We start from the raw sequence: 18594 nt of genomic DNA, 5'->3' as shown, positions 1-18594 counted from the left end.
TCAGTATCCAAGTTCCTTATGCACATGAGGGGAAATTTGATAGAGGTATTTAAAATTATGAAGGACATAGGCAGAGTAAATGTTGGTAGGCTTTTTCCACTGAGGGTAGGTGAGCTACAAACTAGAGGACATGGGTTAAGAGTGAAATGAGAAAAGTTCAGGGGGAACATGAGAGGGAACTTCTCACAGTGTAGGAGTGTGGAATGAGCTGCCAGCTGAAATGGTAAATACAGACTCAATTTTAACATTTAAGAAGAATTTGGACAGGTACATGATGGTAGAGGTATGGAGGGCTATGAATTGGATGCAGCTCAATGGGACTAGGCAAAAAAAAAATATTTGGCACAGACTAGAAAGCCATAAACCAAGTAGGGTATAACATCATTAACGATTTCCACGAATTTATTATGAAAAAAATACCCTGGAGAATACTGAAATACACGTCTCCAAAACTTGAACATTTTATTGTAAATAACAAATCAATACTTCAATGTCCTCTGCATATATATGATGTAAAATGTTATGGTATCCACAATCCAAATAATGCAATAAAAGGCATGATAAAGTTACCCTTTAGTCAGAAGTTGAAAACTATTATATATATGTTGGGCACAAAGGACAAAGACTGAGTGGAACGATAAGCTTTATTATACGAAAGCCGGCCCGGGTCCAAGCTAGGGAAGTGCAGGGAAGGGAGAGGTGGCCCAACCCTTATGGCCTGGGTCCTTGGGGAGGAGTCCAGGGGAGAGTGTCATCAGGACATGGGCCAGCCCAAGCCTTTACTGACCAATTAGTACATACAATCCATACAATTACATTCATCACCTCTTTTTAAACAGAACCCCCCCCAACTTTTGACACAAGAAGAGAGAAAGAAAAAGAGTTAATTTAACTAGAGCTTTAGCTGCACCGGCAAGTTCCTCCTTCTGCGGGACCGCCAGGGGGAAGGCATGTCCGTGCTCTGCTGTTTGGGAGGGGAAGCGGTCCCGGCGGGGACAGGGGAGGGAACCGTCTGGGTCGGGGTGATGCTTGAGGGCTCCCGGGAGGAAGGTGGGGTTTTGATGCCTCCCGGAGGACCAACTCCTGGAGAGGAAAGCCGGGTGGTTTGGCCTCCAGTATTGCACTTCCATGTGGGGTGATGAGCTCCGTGGGATGGGCTGTGACAGGCAGGGCGGTTTCCAGATCCCTGGCTTTTACCAGGTCTCGATAGGCACAGTGTCCTTGTGGCCATCGGGGTACCTCACAAACACTAATTGTGGGATGGCGTGTATGAGGTGAACTGCTTCCATCAGTGGATCCGTCTTATGGCCCCTTGCGTGTCTTCATAGCAGGACTGGCCCTGGGGTTGCCAGCCAAGGAGGGATGGAAGCATCATTCGCTGATCTAGGGAAAGCAAATAAACGTTCATACGGGGTGGTGTTAGTCACGGTGTACAGGAGCAATTGGATGGCGTGAAGCGCTTCGGGCAAAACGTCCTGCCAGCGGGACACCGGCATGTTTTTGGGCCTAAGGGCCAGGAGCACTGCCTTCCAAACGGTGGCATTCTCCCTTTCCACCTTGCCATTACCCCTGGGGTTATAGCTGGAGGTCCTGCTGTTGGCTATGCCTCTGCCCAGGAAGTAGTGTCACAGTTCCTCACTCATGAACAAGGTCCCCCAATCGCTGTGGATGTACTTGGGGTACCCGAACAGGGTGAAGATACTGCGCAGCACCTTGATTACTGTCACTGAGGTCATATCCGGGCAGGGAATAGCAAAGGGGAACCTGGAGAACTCGTCCACCACCATCAGGAAGTAGGCATTCCTATTTGTAGTTGGTACAGGGCCCTTGAAATCGACACTGAGCTGTTCAAAAGGGCATATGGCCTTAATGAGGTGTGCCTTCTCGAGTTGGTAGAACTGCGGCTTGCATTCAGTGCAGATCTGGCAGCATCTGGTCATGGACTGGACATCCTCAATAGAGCACAGAAGGTTCCGAGTCTTGATGAAGTGGTATAACCTTATGACTCCAAGGTGGCACAGACTGTTGTGGAGGGTCTGGAGACGGTCAAGATGCATGCTGGCGCACGTCCCCCGGAATAGGGCATCTGGGGGATCGTTGAATTTACCTGATTGGTACAAGATGTCGTAATTATAGGTGGAGAGCTCGATCCTCCACCTAAGAATCTTGTCATTCTTGATTTTACCCCGCTGTTTGGTATTAAACATGAAGGCCATGGTCCACTGGTCTGTCAGCAGGGTAAACCATTTACCAGCCAGGTAATGTCACCAGTGGCGCACCACCTCGATGATCGCTTGGGACTCCTTCTCGACCGAAAAGTGACGTACCTCAGGACTATTCAGAGTGCGGGAAAAAATTGCTACTGGCCTGCCTGCCTGGTTAAGAGTGGTGGCCAGTACGAAATCAGAAGCATAGCTCTCCAATGAAAAGGGATGGACTCGTCCATGGCATGCATCGTGGCCTTTGCAATGTCCCCTCAGGTCTGGTAGAAAGCAGCTTGGGCTTCTGCCGATAATGGGAAAGTTGTGGACTTAATCAGAGGGTGGGCTTTATCAGCGTAATTGGGCACCCATTGTGCATAATAGGAAAAACCCCCAGGCACCTTTTCAGCACCTTTAGGGTGTTTGGGACTGGGAGCTCCATAAAGGGTCGCATGCAGTCGGGATCCGGGGCAATGACACCATGTGCCACGACGCAACCGAGAAGGGCCAGAAGGTCTGTGATGAACACGCACTTGTCCTTATTGTACATCAAGTTGAGACTTGGCTGTACGTAAGAACTTTGCAAGGTTCGCGTCGTGGTCCTGCTGGTCATGGCCATAGATGGTGACATTCTCAAGATATGGGAACATCGCCATCAGCTTGTGCTCCTCCACTATCCGATCCATAACCCTCTGAAAAGCAGAGACACCGTTTAGTAACACCAAAAGGCACCCACAAGAAGTGAAAAATTCTGCCATTGGCCTCGAAACCCATGTAGAGCGGTCGCTTGGGCAAAGGGGGAGTTGATGATAGGCCGACTTGAGGTCAATGGTCGAGAAGACTCTGTATTGTGCAACCTTTTTGACCAAGTCGGCTCTCCAGAGCAGAGGGTATGCACCCAACTGGGTGAAGCAGTTGAGTGTTTTGACTTTAGTCATTCACCATCCAGGGGCTTGCTGCACCCTCCAGGGGCTGGAGCTAGGGGATATGATCCCCTCTGCCAAGAGTTGCTGAACTTCGGCCCGAATGAACGCCATAACCTCGGTGCTGTAGCACCTGCTCTTGGTGGTAATCGGTTTACAGTCCAGGGTGAGGTTTGCGAATAGTGATGGAGGCGTCACCTGCAGGGTGGTGAGGCTGCAGGTCGATGCTGGAGGCTGGGTGCACGAATGGGGGATTGGGGGCGGGGGGGGGGTCTGTAAGCTGCGGGTTGTAAATGGAGAGTGGTGGTTGGGGGCCCCCGAATGCCATCATCACGCTCCTGATCTGACTCTGTAAGTCAAGGCCCAGGAGGATTGGTACACAGAGCTGGGACATGACCAATAACAAAAAATCATTATAACACTCCCCCCCCTCCGCCACCATCAGAGATGCCACACAGTACCCCGGATACAAGTCTGCTGGTCTTTCGCTGCCATCAACACGGAACTGGTCATCAGCCAAATGGGTATCGAGAGTTTACGGGCCACCTCGGGATGGATAAAACTTTTGGTACTGTCACTATCAAAGAGGCAGTTCAATTTGTGCCCATTCACCTCAGCCTGCATCGTGGAGTTCGTGATCGGGTGAGGGCTGACTTGGTCCAAGGTGATCGATGCCAGGATGGGTGTGTTGTCTTCGTCATCGGTGGGGAGGCCCATGCTGCCAATGTTGGTGAAGAAGGAAGAAGTGACGTCGTCGGGGGTGAAAGGGATGTCACTGGTGAGAGTTGCCGCTGTGTAGAGGATGAAGGCGGGAGCGGGTAAAATGGCGCTCGCCTTACCGCGCACACAGCCGGCACCGGAAGCTCCTCGGCCATACACGCTGCGCTTCTCTGAGATGGGCCTCTGGACCTGCAGACACGTTGGCCCTTTATCCCACAGCCCGAGCAGGTAGTTCCTTTCGCGGAGCAGAGACGTCACAGATGTCCTGCCTTCCCACAGAAATTGCATCTCGAGGATCCTGGCGCTACTGCAGCCGCAGTCCGGTTAGCTGTAACAATGCCGACTCCCAGGATGCCGACCCTCATGGTGGCGTGTACTAGGTAGGCCCGCTTCGGCCCACTGGGCCCCAACACAGGGACCATGGAGTTCCCCAAACAGTCTTTTCCCAGTGTGATCAGGGCTCTGATTAACTCTTCCATCGACTCACCAGGCTGCTGTTTTCTGGATGCCAGGAGGTAACGGGAGTAGACCTCATTGATCTTGGGCTTGTAGAGTGCCCATAGCTCAGCCATCAGTCGTGTCGACTTTTGCCTGTAGGACTTTCATCCTCTTTTCATCCAAGTCGACCACTCCAGCAGCGGCCTCCAGAAAGTTGTTGAAGCAATTGACCCACTGCTCAAAGAGTTCTGATGCACCCGGGACTTGGGGATCCACCTCAAGCCGGTCAGGGCACAGAAACTTCTCCATTACCGGAGACGTTAAAAAATTCTGTACAATAAATGTTGGGCAATACCAGTTGCCCCAATAATCACAAAGGACAAAGACTGAGGGGAATGATAGGCTTTATTGTACAGAAGACTTGAGCTGGGCCGGATCCAAGCTAGGGAAGTGCAGGGAAAGGAGAGCTGACCCAACCTTTATGACCTGGGTCCCAGAGGAGGAGTCCAGGGGAGAGTGCCATCAGAGGGCAGGCCAGCCCAAGCCTTTACTGGCCAATTAGTACATACAATCCATACCATTACAATATATGAAGCTAAATAAAAAAATCTCAGCTGTAAACATTAGGTTATCATTTTTTATTAAAGTGATGGGATATTTTGGAGTTAAACAATTATGTCTGCAGATGCTGGGGTTAAGTGCAATATAAAAATGTGCTGGAGAAATTCAGCATATCTCACACATCCATAGGAAGTAGAGGGTAACCATTGATAAAGGCCTGAGCCCTTTGTCAAGGTATGAGCAAAAACAGCCAGGCATCTGAATAAAAGGGTGGAGGAGGAGGAGAGGAAAGGAGAGAGGAAGGGGCAGGGGGAGGAACACAGGCTAAGAGGCAAGTGACACATACTAGTACTCTAGCTGCAGGAACATTTCGTCTAGTCTTTGAAATTTCATATGGCAGGATGCTTCTGATTGAACGCACGCTGGCCACATGTGTTGGTTACACATCCTGAGTCATAGGTGATATCATCTTTTTTAATGATCTGGGCCTCAAATGCAGAGAGCACAGCAGAGGGCCATGGGAAGAAGACATCATAGTATAAGCAGTATAGCTGTCATTAATGGGTATGTATGTTGCCTGTGGTCATATACCAGTTGAGAGCTGAGAAGGTGTATCTCTTTAGTTTCTCCAATGCACACAATGTCCTCAACACAATGCCTATGCAGGAAGTGGCACCCTGCACCATGAGGAAGGAAGCCAGAAGTGCCTGGACAGCCACAGTTATTCCATCTTCCCTTCTCTGAAAGGAGTGAATGAAAAATTGCATTAGAGTGATTTCCCTAACATATCAGTGTGCAGACATTTGCATCGGACATGCCACACAGTAAATGGAGAGTGGCCATCATCACGCTCCTGATCTGACTCTGTAAGTCAAGGCCCAGGAGGATTGGTACACAGAGCTGGATTTCCAGCATGGTAAGCCTTTTGGACTGAGGTCAGATGTTTTTTTAAGGATATGAAGTGGTTTTGAAGAAAGGCAGGAGGTTTTGCAGAAATAAAACTAAAATTGTAATGAGGTTACATCACATGATGTCAGAGAACCATAAAATGAAGGCAGAGAGAGACATTTTGGACACCACTGAAGAAGACTGACCTTCCTGTAAAAAGACAGGATTAAAACAGTAGTCTCTGGAAAGAGAGGGAGATGCTGTTCTGTATTGTATCATCTTTGTCACAGGAGAAACACAACATATGTGGCTTTTAAATAAGTGAGACTACTTTGACTGCTCTTTTAAGAAAAGAGGTAGCCTCATTTGTGTCCAGAAGATGGTTATTCCTGTTTGAGAAAGAAATTATTAGGAAGATACTCATAAGAAGAAATCTCTCTCTGAAAGACAGCTCATTAAGACACATGCTCTCCTCTCCCCCTCCCCCTTCTCTTCCCTCTTCCAGCTCTCCTCCCCCCTTTCCTCTCTATTCACCAAGCCACCCCTCCTCCCTCAGATTGCTGCTGTCTCCTCCATCCCTTCTCTACCTATTACCTCCTGCCTTTGCAACCACACCTCCCTCCCCACCCTTTTATTCAGATTCCTGCTGCCTTTTTTCCACACCTTGATGCCCAAAATGTCAGTTATATATTTTTACCTTTGCTATATAAAGGTCACTGTTTGATCTGCTGAGTTTCTCCAGCTTTGTGTTTTTACTGTACACTTTTGGGATATTTGAGCTACACACACAACTTAACGTCCTCACCAATATAGAGACTAGAAGAATGACTGGTGTGTGAAATTGTGCATTAACATCAGAAGCCTGCACCCAAAGTATTATAAAACCAAACTTTACATCCATTATGGTATTCAGTATGTAACAGAATACATCTGTGTTTTAAATGTTTTGAACTAAAAGTTCAATTTGTTCTATCATTCATAAAACTTAACCTTTAAGTGCAATTTTAAAATAAGGACAGAATTACCACAGTATAAAACAAAAATGAAATGGGAGGGCTTACATACCATATATTATGAAGGATCATTTCTAAGCAGTCACTCCTGTTAGAAATAGATGTCTCTTTGGCTTGGCTTCGCGGACGAAGATTTATGGAGGGGGTAAATGTCCACGTCAGCTGCAGGCTCGTTTGTGGCTGACAAGTCCGATGCGGGACAGGCAGACACGGTTGCAGTGGTTGCAGGGGAAATTTGGTTGGTTGGGGTTGGGTGTTGGGTTTTTCCTCCTTTGTCTTTTGTCAGTGAGGTGGGCTCTGCGGTCTTCTTCAAAGGAGATTGCTGCCCGCCGAACTGTGAGGCGCCAAGATGTACGGTTTGAGGCGATATCAGCCCACTGGCGGTGGTCAATGTGGCAGGCACCAAGAGATTTCTTTAGGCAGTCCTTGTACCTCTTCTTTGGTGCACCTCTGTCACGGTGGCCAGTGGAGAGCTCGCCATATAACATGATCTTGGGAAGGCGATGGTCCTCCATTCTGGAGACGTGACCCACCCAGCGCAGCTGGATCTTCAGCAGCGTGGACTCGATGCTGTCGACCTCTGCCATCTCGATGTACCTTCACAGAAATTGCTCGAGACAAAAATTGAGAACAAAGAACATTTATTAAACAACAATGCAAAGTTGGGTGCTTCCCCTTACCATGGGAATACACACATACACTGGGGCTCACCCAACTTTTATACAGTTCATTTCAGTATAGGAATACCCTCCCCCTTACATTCTTCTGCCTCCTGGAGAGGTTTGGCATTAGGTAATCCTGCCTGCCTACGTGCTGTTTCTGTGCACCTGGAGGACCAGGGTGTATCCTGTCAGTGTCTTCTCATGTCATTATCCTCATTGTCCTTATTCACAACCTTGCCCTTGTCCCCATTCACACCTTTCCGACTCTCAGAGCTACAGTCTCTTCATATGCAGAGTTCGCTAATCGTTAAATTACTAATTTAATATACATAACTTGATAAATCTGTGTAAGGCTTACTAATTATATATGTAGAACTTGGTACTTCTGTCTAGGGCTAGGAGACCCTTATCTCATCCACACTATCTCAACTTCCTACATTCTATTATTCCTTATCTCCTTATCTTATTCATATGGTGGAAAAGACTAGAAGATTCTTATCTTACATAGGCTGACTCTGCTTCCTGCATTCTAATTTCCATGCTTAGCCTGTTCATACTGGTTTAATCCATCACTCCACATGTCTGTACTAGTTTCCCCATCTTTCATATTTTATGTCAAGTTTCCTCATCTCTCACACTCCTGATTCAAGTTTTGATGACCTGCACCCAGACCATAGGCCTCCATACCTCTCCTATCCATGTACCTGTCCAAATTCTTCTTAAATGTTATAATTGAGCCTGCATTCACTACTTCAGCTGGAAGCTCGTTCCACACTCCCATCACTCTCTATGTAAAGAAGATCCCCTTCATGTTCCCACTAAACTTTTCCCCTTTATCTCTTAACCTATGTCCTCTGGTTTGTATTTCACCTATCTTCAGTAGAAAAAGCCTATCTACATTTACTCTGCCTGTACCTCTCTTAATTTTAAATACCTCTTTCAAATCTCCCCTTCTTCTATGATCCGGGGAATAAAGTCGTAACCTGTTTAATCTTTCCCTGTAACTCAGTTCCTGAAGTCTGGGCAACATCCTAGCAAATCGTCACTGCACTCTTTCAATCTTCTTGATATTATTCCTGTAGTTAGGTGTCCAAAACTGCACCCAATACTCCAAATTTGGCCTCATCAATGTCTTATACAACTTTATCATAACATCCCAGCTCTTATACTCAATACTTTGATTTATGAAGACCAATATGCCAAAAGCTTTATTCATAACCCTATCTACCTGTGATGCCACTTTCAAGGAATTATGTGTCTGTATTCCTGGATCCCTCTTTTCTACCGTTCTCCTCAGTGCCCTAACATTCACCATTATTGTCCTTTCTTGATTTGTCCTGACAAAATGCACACCTCACACTTGCCTCCATTAAATTCCATCTGCTATTTTTTCGCTGTCCACAACACCCCCCAATCTTCATGTCATCTGCAAATTTGCTGATCTAACTTATCACATTATCATCCAGATTATTGATATAGATGACAAACAACAATGGCCCCAGCTCAATCCCTGAGGCACTCCACTAGTCACAGGTCTCCAGTCTGACAATCAATCATCCACCACTACTCTTTGGTTTCTTCTGTCTTGCCATTGTTGAATCCAGTTCACTACTTCACCATGAGTACCTAGTGTCTGAACCTTTCTGACTAATTTCCCATGTAGGAACTTGTCAGGACCTTACTAAAGTCCATGTAGACAATATCCACAACATTTCATTCATCAGTGTTCCTGGTAACCTCCTCTATAAGAATGATTAAACACTTCCTACCATGCACAAAGCCATGTTGCCTATACCTAATCAGTTTCTGGCTATCCAAATAATTGTATATCTGATCTCTTAGAGCACCTTCCAATAATTGACCTACTACTGACATCAGGCTCACCAGCCTCTAATTTCCAGGGTTACTTTTTAAACAATGGAACAAAGTGAGGTACCCTCCAATCCTCCGGCACCACACCTGTGGCTAAGGACATTTTAAATATTTCTGCCAGAGCCCCTGTAATTTCTACAGTAGCCTCCCTCAAGGTCCAAGGGAATATCTTGTCAGGCCCTGGGGATTTTTCCACCCTTATTTGTGTTAAGACAGCAAGCACTTCCTCCTATTTAATCTGTATAGGTTCTATGACCTCACTACCTGTTTTCTTTACTTCCCACAACTTTGTGCCTGTTTCCTGAGTGAATACTGATGAAAAAAAAAATTAAGATCTCCCCCATCTATTTTGGCTCTATACAAAACTGACCACTCTGACCTACAAGGGAACCAATTTTGTCCCCTACTATCCTTTGGCTTTTAATATACCTGTAGAAACCCTTAGGATTTACCTTTAAATTGTCTGCCAAAGCAAACTCATGTCTTTTTGTTTTGCCTTTCTTATTTCTTTCTTGAGGTTTTATACTCCTCAAGTACCTCATTTGCTCCATGTTGCCTATACTTGCTATATGTCTCTCTCTCTCTTCTTCCAAGCCAGATCACCAATATCCCTTGAAAACCAAGGTTCTCTATGCCTGCTAACATTGCCTTTAATCCTGACAGGAACATGTAAACTCTCTGCTCTCAAAATTTCACCTTTGAAAGTCCTCCATTCACCTCACACATCCTTGCCTGAAAACAACTTATCCTAATCCACACATTCGAGAACCTTTCTCATTTCTTCAAAATTAGCTTTTCTCTAATTTTGAATCTCAACCCAAGTTCCAGACCCATACTCTCCATAATTAACTTGAAACTAATGGAATTATGATCACTGGACCCAAAAAGTTCCCCTTCTGTCACCTGTCCAGTCTCATTCCCTAAAAGGGGATCCAGTATTGCACTATCTCAATTTGGTACCTCTATATATTGATTTAGAAATTACTTCATTTATCAGTGGTAGTTGTAGATTTGGTGTGATTGCTGAACAAAATGATAAAGTTTGACATTACTGTACACTGCAACAAAAGCCCTTTCACACTTGTGTCCTGGGATAGGAATGGGGGTTTGACCATTCACACTTGACCACTCCTAACTGGGACACTGAACACTTTCACACTTGCAAGGAGCCATCCCCAGGCTTAGGACTGTTCTACCTTCTACCATTGACATCATGACGCATCGAGCGACGGTGGACCTGCCCTAAATCCTGATCCATGTATTATGATCTTACATTCGAGTAAAATTAATCATGCCTAATTATAACATAATTAAGCTTTATGTACAGCACAGTATGAGCCCATCAGCTCCTGTTGTTGTTGTGCCAACCTATATAAACCTTTATAAGGAACTGTGGAAAAGTGCAAGCAATAAATACCAATAGCAGACAATTTTTAAACAGGGTGGATAGCTGGTAGCACTATAGTGTTCAATTTGTGTAGTGATGGAAAGTTTGTAGCGCTATAGCACACAATTTATATCGTGTGGAAATGTATCAGCAGAGGAGGGGAGCAGTCATGGAGGGATTTCTCTGCTGCATGGCATTCTGGGAAGTGAGGTCTGCCATTGTTTTTTCCCATGGTCTTTATAAATTGTGCCTTATAGTGCTACCAATTTTCCCACGCTGTTTAAAAATTGTCCACTATTGCTATATATTTCCCCTCTCTCTCTTTTGTTGTGACTTTCCCACGGCAAAGTTTATATCCTCATTTTAATCTTTTCTTCCTTCACTTTCCTGCACTCAGGCAAAAACTTGGGGTCATTTCAATCCCACAATGCAATGACCCTGATTGCAACGCCGGGGATTGTACTAGGGGTCGAGGCCATCAATCCCCGGCGTGAGATGACGGCGTTGAGCTGATTGTGCTTTCACACTAGACACTTTAAATGTTGATCGGCCGTTAATTCCCCGGGACCACTCGCAAGCATGAAAGGGGCTATCTGTGTGAATTTACACCCACCTTCGATTGAAAAGAGGGTTGGTGCGAGAACACAGCCTTGCTTCACGCCATTGTTAATGGAGAAGGGTTCAGAGAGCTCATTGCTGTATCTGACCCGCCCTTGTTGGTTTTCGTGCAGTTGGATAATCATGTTGAGGAACTTTGGGGGACATCCGATGCGCTCTAGTATTTGCCAAAGCCCTTTCCTGCTCACGGTGTCGAAGGCTTTGGTGAGGTCAACAAAGGTGATGTAGAGTCCTTTGTTTTGTTCTCTGCACTTTTCTTGGAGCTGTCTGAGGGCAAAGACCATGTCAGTAGTTCCTCTGTTTGCGCGAAAGCCGCACTGTGATTCTGGGAGAATATTCTCAGCGACACTAGGTATTATTCTATTTAGTAGAATCCTAGCGAAGATTTTGCCTGCAATGGAGAGCAGCATGATGCTGAACTAAGCCATGAAAGACCCCAACAATGAAGACGCTGTTTACATCCGGTACCGCACGGATGGCAGTCTCTTCAATCTGAGGCGCCTGCAAGCTCACACCAAGACACAAGAGAAACTTGTCCGTGAACTACTCTTTGCAGATGATGCCGCTTTAGTTGCCCATTCAGAGCCAGCTCTTCAGCGCTTGACGTCCTGCTTTGCGGAAACTGCCAAAATGTTTGGCCTGGAAGTCAGCCTGAAGAAAACTGAGGTCCTCCATCAGCCAGCTCCCCACCATGACTACCAGCCCCCCCACATCTCCATCGGGCACACAAAACTCAAAACGGTCAACCAGTTTACCTATCTCGGCTGCACCATTTCATCAGATGCAAGGATCGACAATGAGATAGACAACAGACTCGCCAAGGCAAATAGCACCTTTGGAAGACTACACAAAAGAGTCTGGAAAAACAACCAACTGAAAAACCTCACAAAGATAAGCGTATACAGAGCCGTTGTCATACCCACACTCCTGTTCGGCTCCGAATCATGGGTCCTCTACCGGCACCACCTACGGCTCCTAGAACGCTTCCACCAGCGTTGTCTCCGCTCCATCCTCAACATCCATTGGAGCGCTCACACCCCTAATGTCGAGGTACTCGAGATGGCAGAGGTCGACAGCATCGAGTCCACGCTGCTGAAGATCCAGCTGCGCTGGATGGGTCACGTCTCCAGAATGGAGGACCATCGCCTTCCCAAGATCGTATTATATGGCGAGCTCTCCACTGGCCACCGTGACAGAGGTGCACCAAAGAAAAGGTACAAGGACTGCCTAAAGAAATCTCTTGGTGCCTGCCACATTGACCACCGCCAGTGGGCTGATAACGCCTCAAACCGTGCATCTTGGCGCCTCACAGTTTGGCGGGCAGCAGCCTCCTTTGAAGAAGACCGCAGAGCCCACCTCACTGACAAAAGGCAAAGGAGGAAAAACCCAACACCCAACCCCAACCAACCAATTTTCCCTTGCAACCGCTGCAATCGTGTCTGCCTGTCCCGCATCGGACTGGTCAGCCACAAACGAGCCTGCAGCTGACGTGGACTTTTTACCCCCTCCATAAATCTTCGTCCGCGAAGCCAAGCCAAAAGAGAAAGAAAAAGAGAAAAGAGACACCCACCTTCATTACTTCTTGTATTAGCATGTTACATCCATCTCTAAAACTGATGGGTAACTTAAGCCAGTAAAAATCTGCGGTGCACCGTTAGCCAGAATCAGACACACTCAAAGATAAAGACTGTAAAACAGGCTTTAATCCACAAAAGACTTCCACAGAGCCAGGCTGGCTGTAGCTGCAGCAACTCTGAGTGAGGCCTGGAGGGTGATTGACACCCGACCGGGTGGGGCTTGATCCCTGGCAGCCGGCCAGGTGTTGTCCTGTCCCCTTTAGACTCCTGCAGGTACAGGTGTTGCCCCTGCAGTAGCCTGGTGGTGTACCACCACGAAACCACAATGCCAGGTTAAAACAAAACCTTATTTGACATTAGAATCCTCCAAGGTCATTCACATCTCAAATGGTTAACTTGAATCGAGATCCACGTCACAAATGGTTTTAGTTTGTATCCCTAAACCTACAGAGAGGAAATAAAATAATAAATGATCCAGCACTGGGCGGAGAAAACAATGAGAATGTTGCAATCCCACGAGCTTTTCAATCACGGAACTTAATGTTAAGGCGGGGGAATGAGTGAGTTCATTTCGATGGAGTCACCTCTCAAAGGCACCCACGTTTCTTCAAAACTCCAGCAGCCAGGACAAACTAAAAAAGAGGGGTTGATTCCACTCGAACGAGTGATTGGTCTCCGCGGCGCTTCTCAATGTTGGCTTGGGCATTAGGACCCGAGGGCCACGCGTTTGCTTGCGGTTCCTTTATCAGATGACCGCTCAAAGGGCAAGTGCAAACTCGCTAGCACCACTTCGTCGGGATAGGTGTGAATCCTCGGGTAAAATTTAAAGAAAACACCCCAAAGATGAAAGATCCAGTGAGCGGATGCACAGTAAGAACAAGAAACTTTTCAGTTTTATTTAAGGGCTGGGGTTTGTTGCTAAGACAGTGGAAAGTGGAGACCTTTAAAGGCAAGGGAAGGGGAAAGAAAACCCGTGGAAAAAGATGGGAGAAAGTATACTTTCACTTTTGCCTTGCCAATATCAAAGCATTTCAGGGGGGTTTACTGGCAGAATCTCAGGTGGTCCGATTTGTTACGTTGAGTGCAGTTGAACTTTTGTGTGCAGTTTAACTTTGTGGGCAAATGTAAACGTGGAGTTGGTCCAGCCCTTTCTTTTTCCTTATCGTTGCCCTGTGTAAGAGGGACTTGAGGCTGAATTAATAAATTGGTATTGCAGGATCGTGTACAGTTTAATGTCTGGGAATTGATCTCCGGTGAAGAAACCGAGCAAAGAAACTGTACGGATTTACAAAGGGAGGGTGATTAAGGTGGACAATGTGCTGAAGGCGTGCCCTTCAATGCTGACTCCAGGCAATTCCAGAAGGCATGTCTTTAAGGTTATTGTGTTTGAAGTATTGGTAGCCTCGCCAACAAATCGTGTGTCACTCTGCAAAGAGATGGAGAAGAAAGGTGGCAGATTAGATTTGGATAGGAGCAAAAATAGAGGCGTTCGCGCAAGGGGATGAGTTCGTGGCAAATGAATCGCAGCGCGGGGAGTGTGGGTGCAGAAGAGATTTACCAGGATGTTGCCTGAATCAGAGGGCAGGAGTGAGATAAATTGCTTTTCTATAATTGGTGCATCAGGGACTGAGGGGAGATCCGATCGAAGGGCTGAAATTAATGAGAGGCAACGACAGGACAAGACCATCAGAATTTTTTTTTGCCCCCAGGGTAAAAATGCCACATTCCAGAGCGAGGAAGTTTAAGGCAGATGTGTGGGGCATATATTTTGCAGGGATAGTGTTAGGTCGCTGGAACAGCCTGCTGGGGTAGTGGTGGAAGGAAGCAGATGCAAGAGTAGGAGGTGTCTAGATCTAGATAGAAACCTAAATATTGCAAGTATTGTATGTAACAAATGCAAGCACCAGATTTGGGGGGGGGGTGGGGGGGGTGTCATGATAATGAATATGTATGAGATGTACCGGAAGTCACGTGGTATGAGAGGGAGATAAGAGCACAAGCAGGAGAACAAAGGAAACTGGAAAATAAAGACACTGAGAAGTTTACCTGATAAAACTTGTGTTTGATGTTTTATTAACTTCACATTTTGGGCCACAAATGTGACATTGGCGACGAGGATGAAAGAAGCTTGAAGAAAATTAAAGACTAAACAAGATTACAGAGGATTACAGAGAACTTCAAGATGATAAGAATTTTATCTTTCACTCAGTACTTTTGGGGCTGGAATATTTCCTCATGGCTGGGGCAGACAATGAATTTCTAACGCATAGTGGAATTGCTCATTTTGACCCAACGGGTGATGCAAGCACTGTAAGTGTGAAGTGGAAGGCATGGCTAGAAGAATTTGAATCCTACGCCGACAGTCGTGGCCTATTTCTAGATACCGGTACAGTTGAACAAAAAGCGCAGAGAAGGGCGTTACTTTTTTTCACTGCTGGACCCGCAGTTCGGGAAACGTTTAAGACACTTTTAAATACTGGAAGAAAGGATGAGTACCGAAAAGCGGTAGATGCATTAAATGCACACTATGTAGTGACACCGAATGCTACATTTCATCGCCATTTGTTTCGGAGAACGAGACAAGAAGATGGCCAGACAATTGCTCTGTACGTGACGAGACTACGCCAGCTAGCTGTTGGATGCACTTACATGCCAGGTGATTTGGACAACCAATTATTGGATCAAGTCATACAGCACTGCAGATCAGATAAACTCAGAAGACGTCTACTGGAAAGAGGGAGTGAGTTGGAACTCACCGATGCTTTAACCATTGCTGCTGCATTAGAGGCTGTTGAAGGGCAATTTCATACCATGACCCTGAAAGACAACTCAAGCCAGCAAATTAAGAGGCTCTCACATCGCCATAACCAGCCAAGATATATGTCGACACAGGACGTGGAGTGTTATAGATGTGGAAACCGAGGTCACTTTGGAAAAGACCCATATTGCCCGGCCAAAGGCAAAGTTTGCAGAAAGGGTGGAGGTAAGGACCACTTTGCAAAGAAGTGCAAAAGCAAGTCCAATGCAGACCAGAAGAGGAAGAGTACAACTTCCAAAGGCAAAGCCTGGGGGAAAGGAAAGTATCCTGGAAAGAAAGACACCATTCGCCAGATAGACGGTGACGATGATGATACCCAGGAGGAACAGAGTTGTTACCAATTTACGTTGAATGAAGTACATCATGAGAAGGTCCCAGTGATCATTGGTGGAGTGACAGTGCAGGTCATTGTAGACTCAGGCAGTGATAGTAATGTGATTGATCGACATTTATGGAGAAGTTGAAAAGGAAAAAGATCATCTGTACCTCAAAGAAGTGTTCCAAGAAACTGTATCCATACACAGCAACCAAGCCATTGCAGACCATTAGATGTTTTACTGCAACTGTTGAAGCTGGAGATAAGTACACCGAAGCAGAGTTTATGGTCATAGAAGAGAGGGGAGAACCATTGCTGAGTAGAAGCACAGCGCAAGACCTGGCAATACTTCATATTGGAGCTTGTGTCAATTCAATTCAGTCATACGAGGATATGAAGCAAGAATTCCCCGCAGTCTTCCAAGGAGTAGGAAAGCTGAAAGGTCGACAATTTAAACTAGCGGTAGATGAAACGGTCAAACCCAAGGCACAACCAATGCGCTGAACTCCGTTTGGACTTCGTGGGAAAGTCGAAGCCAAAATTAAAGAATTGATTGAACAAGACATTATTGAACCGGTGGAACATTCGACACAATGGGTCAGTCCCGTAGTGATTGTACCCAAACCAAAGGGTGACATAAGACTATGTGTTGACATGAGAATGGCCAATGAAGCTATAATTAGAGAACGACACCCTATACCAACAGTGGAGGAAATACTTCAAGAACTAACTACCAGCAAGGTATTCTCAAAAATTGATCTGAAATGGGGCTATCATCAATTAGAACTGGATCCAGGTTCCCGAGATGTAACAACATTTGTGACTCACTGTGGATTGTATCGTTACAAGAGACTATCATTTGGAATTAATCCAGCTTCGGAGATCTACCAGTATGAAATCCATCGAGTGATTCAAGGCATTCCTGGAGTTGCCAACATTTCTGACAACATCATAGTCCATGCACCATCGAAGGAAGAGCATGACAAACGGTTGAGGCGTGTACTATCTAGACTACAGGAGGCAGGCCTTACCATGAATGGAAACAAGTGCCAGTTCGGTGTGTCAGAAATGGACTTCATGGGACACAGACTTAAACGGGAAGGACTAAACCCTGCAGAGGCCAAGGTGAAAGCTATTGCAGAGGCACGTGCACCTCAGAACACAACAGAGGTGAGGAGTTTCCTGGGATTGGTCAATTTTTGTGCAAAGTTCATTCCTAATTTCGCTACAGTGGCAGAACCACTAAGGAAACTAACCAGGAAAGGTGTACCATTTCATTTTGGATCTGAGCAGAAGAAAGCATTCACAGCGCTGAAGCAAAGCCTGACAGATGCAAAAACTCTTGGATATTACGATCCGGCGGCATCAACCAAAGTCATAGCAGATGCCAGCCCGGTTGGTTTAGGAGCTGTGTTGGTCCAGATGCATGATGGAGGACCAAGAATCATTGCCTATGCCAGCAGATCATTATCAGATGTGGAAAGAAGATACTCTCAGACAGAGAAAGAAGCACTCGGACTTGTATGGGCCTGTGAGAGGTTCCATGCATATTTATACGGCATTGAATTTGAACTCATCACAGATCATAAGCCATTAGAGGTGATCTATGCTCCTAGATCCAAACCATGTGCCAGAATAGAGAGATGGGTACTCAGACTACAACCCTACAAATATAAAGTGATCCACATTGCAGGGAAAACAAACATTGCAGATCCGCTGTCCAGATTGGTGAAGGATGGTGGTCCACAATCCAAGTCAGAATTGGGAACAGAAACAGAGAGCTTTGTACGCTTCGTAGCTATTCAGTCGACACCGAAAGCTGTGACTACGAAGGAAGTCGAGAGAGAATCCGAACGTGATCCAGAACTCCGGGAAGTAAGAGAATGCATACAGAGTGGACAATGGAACAAGTGTACTCACAAAGCTTACATTCCCATTAGAGATGAACTTTGTTGCATCGGACAGTGCGTATTAAGAGGTTGCAGATTGGTGATACCACAAAGATTGAGACCGAAGATCGCATCCTTAGCGCATGAAGGACACCTAGGCATTGTTGGTACCAAGCAAAACCTCAGGACCAAGGGATGGTGGCCAGGTTGTGATAAAGACGCAGAGAAATTTGTTAAAACTTGTCACGGATGTCAAATCACAAGTAGGAGTAATCCGCCAGAACCGATCCGGAGTACGCAACTCCCGACAGGACCATGGATCGACGTAGCTGTTGATTTTCTTGGACCTTTACCGACGGGTGAATCAATTATGGTAGTGATAGATTACTACAGCAGATACTATGAGTATGTGGTGTTGAAGTCCATAACCACTGAAAAAACAATACAAGCGTTAGCAGAGATATTCGCAAGATATGGATTACCTGTTACATTATACTCTGACAATTCATTTCAGAGACATTTGCGGAATACATGAGGACCACAGGTATCCACCATCATAAAGTAACTCCGAAATGGCCGCAAGCCAACGGAGAAGTAGAGAGACAAAATCAATCCTTTGAAAAACGATTGAGGATTGCACACGCAGAAGGACAAAATTGGCGAGAAGCATTGCTATCTTATGTGGCTGTCTATCGAGCAACATCTCATGCA

The 18594-nt window shown here is 46.0% G+C and overlaps 1 protein-coding gene across 4 annotated transcripts in view; it reads left to right on the top strand.

Moving 5' to 3' along the window:
• Positions 1 to 13356: 13356 nt before the first annotated feature.
• The window catches only part of nostrin (nitric oxide synthase trafficking), a 45351-nt gene continuing 40113 nt past the window's right edge, over positions 13357 to 18594 (top strand). For 2 of the 4 annotated variants that reach the window (XM_069935311.1, XM_069935310.1), the window contains exon 1: positions 13358 to 13730. Coding sequence is in view for 3 of the 4 variants with exons in the window: in XM_069935310.1 (XP_069791411.1) it covers positions 13704 to 13730 (27 nt within the window). In the remaining variant the exon portion in view is untranslated. Of the gene's footprint in view, positions 13731 to 18594 lie in introns of all 4 variants that reach the window. The other 2 variants (XM_069935313.1, XM_069935309.1) reach the window with 2 other exon arrangements.

The sequence above is a fragment of the Narcine bancroftii genome, chromosome 4, assembly GCF_036971445.1.
Source record: "Narcine bancroftii isolate sNarBan1 chromosome 4, sNarBan1.hap1, whole genome shotgun sequence".
NCBI lineage: Eukaryota > Metazoa > Chordata > Chondrichthyes > Torpediniformes > Narcinidae > Narcine > Narcine bancroftii.
The sequence above is the reverse complement of the archived record's forward strand: the minus strand, read 5'-3'. Positions and strand labels throughout refer to the sequence as shown.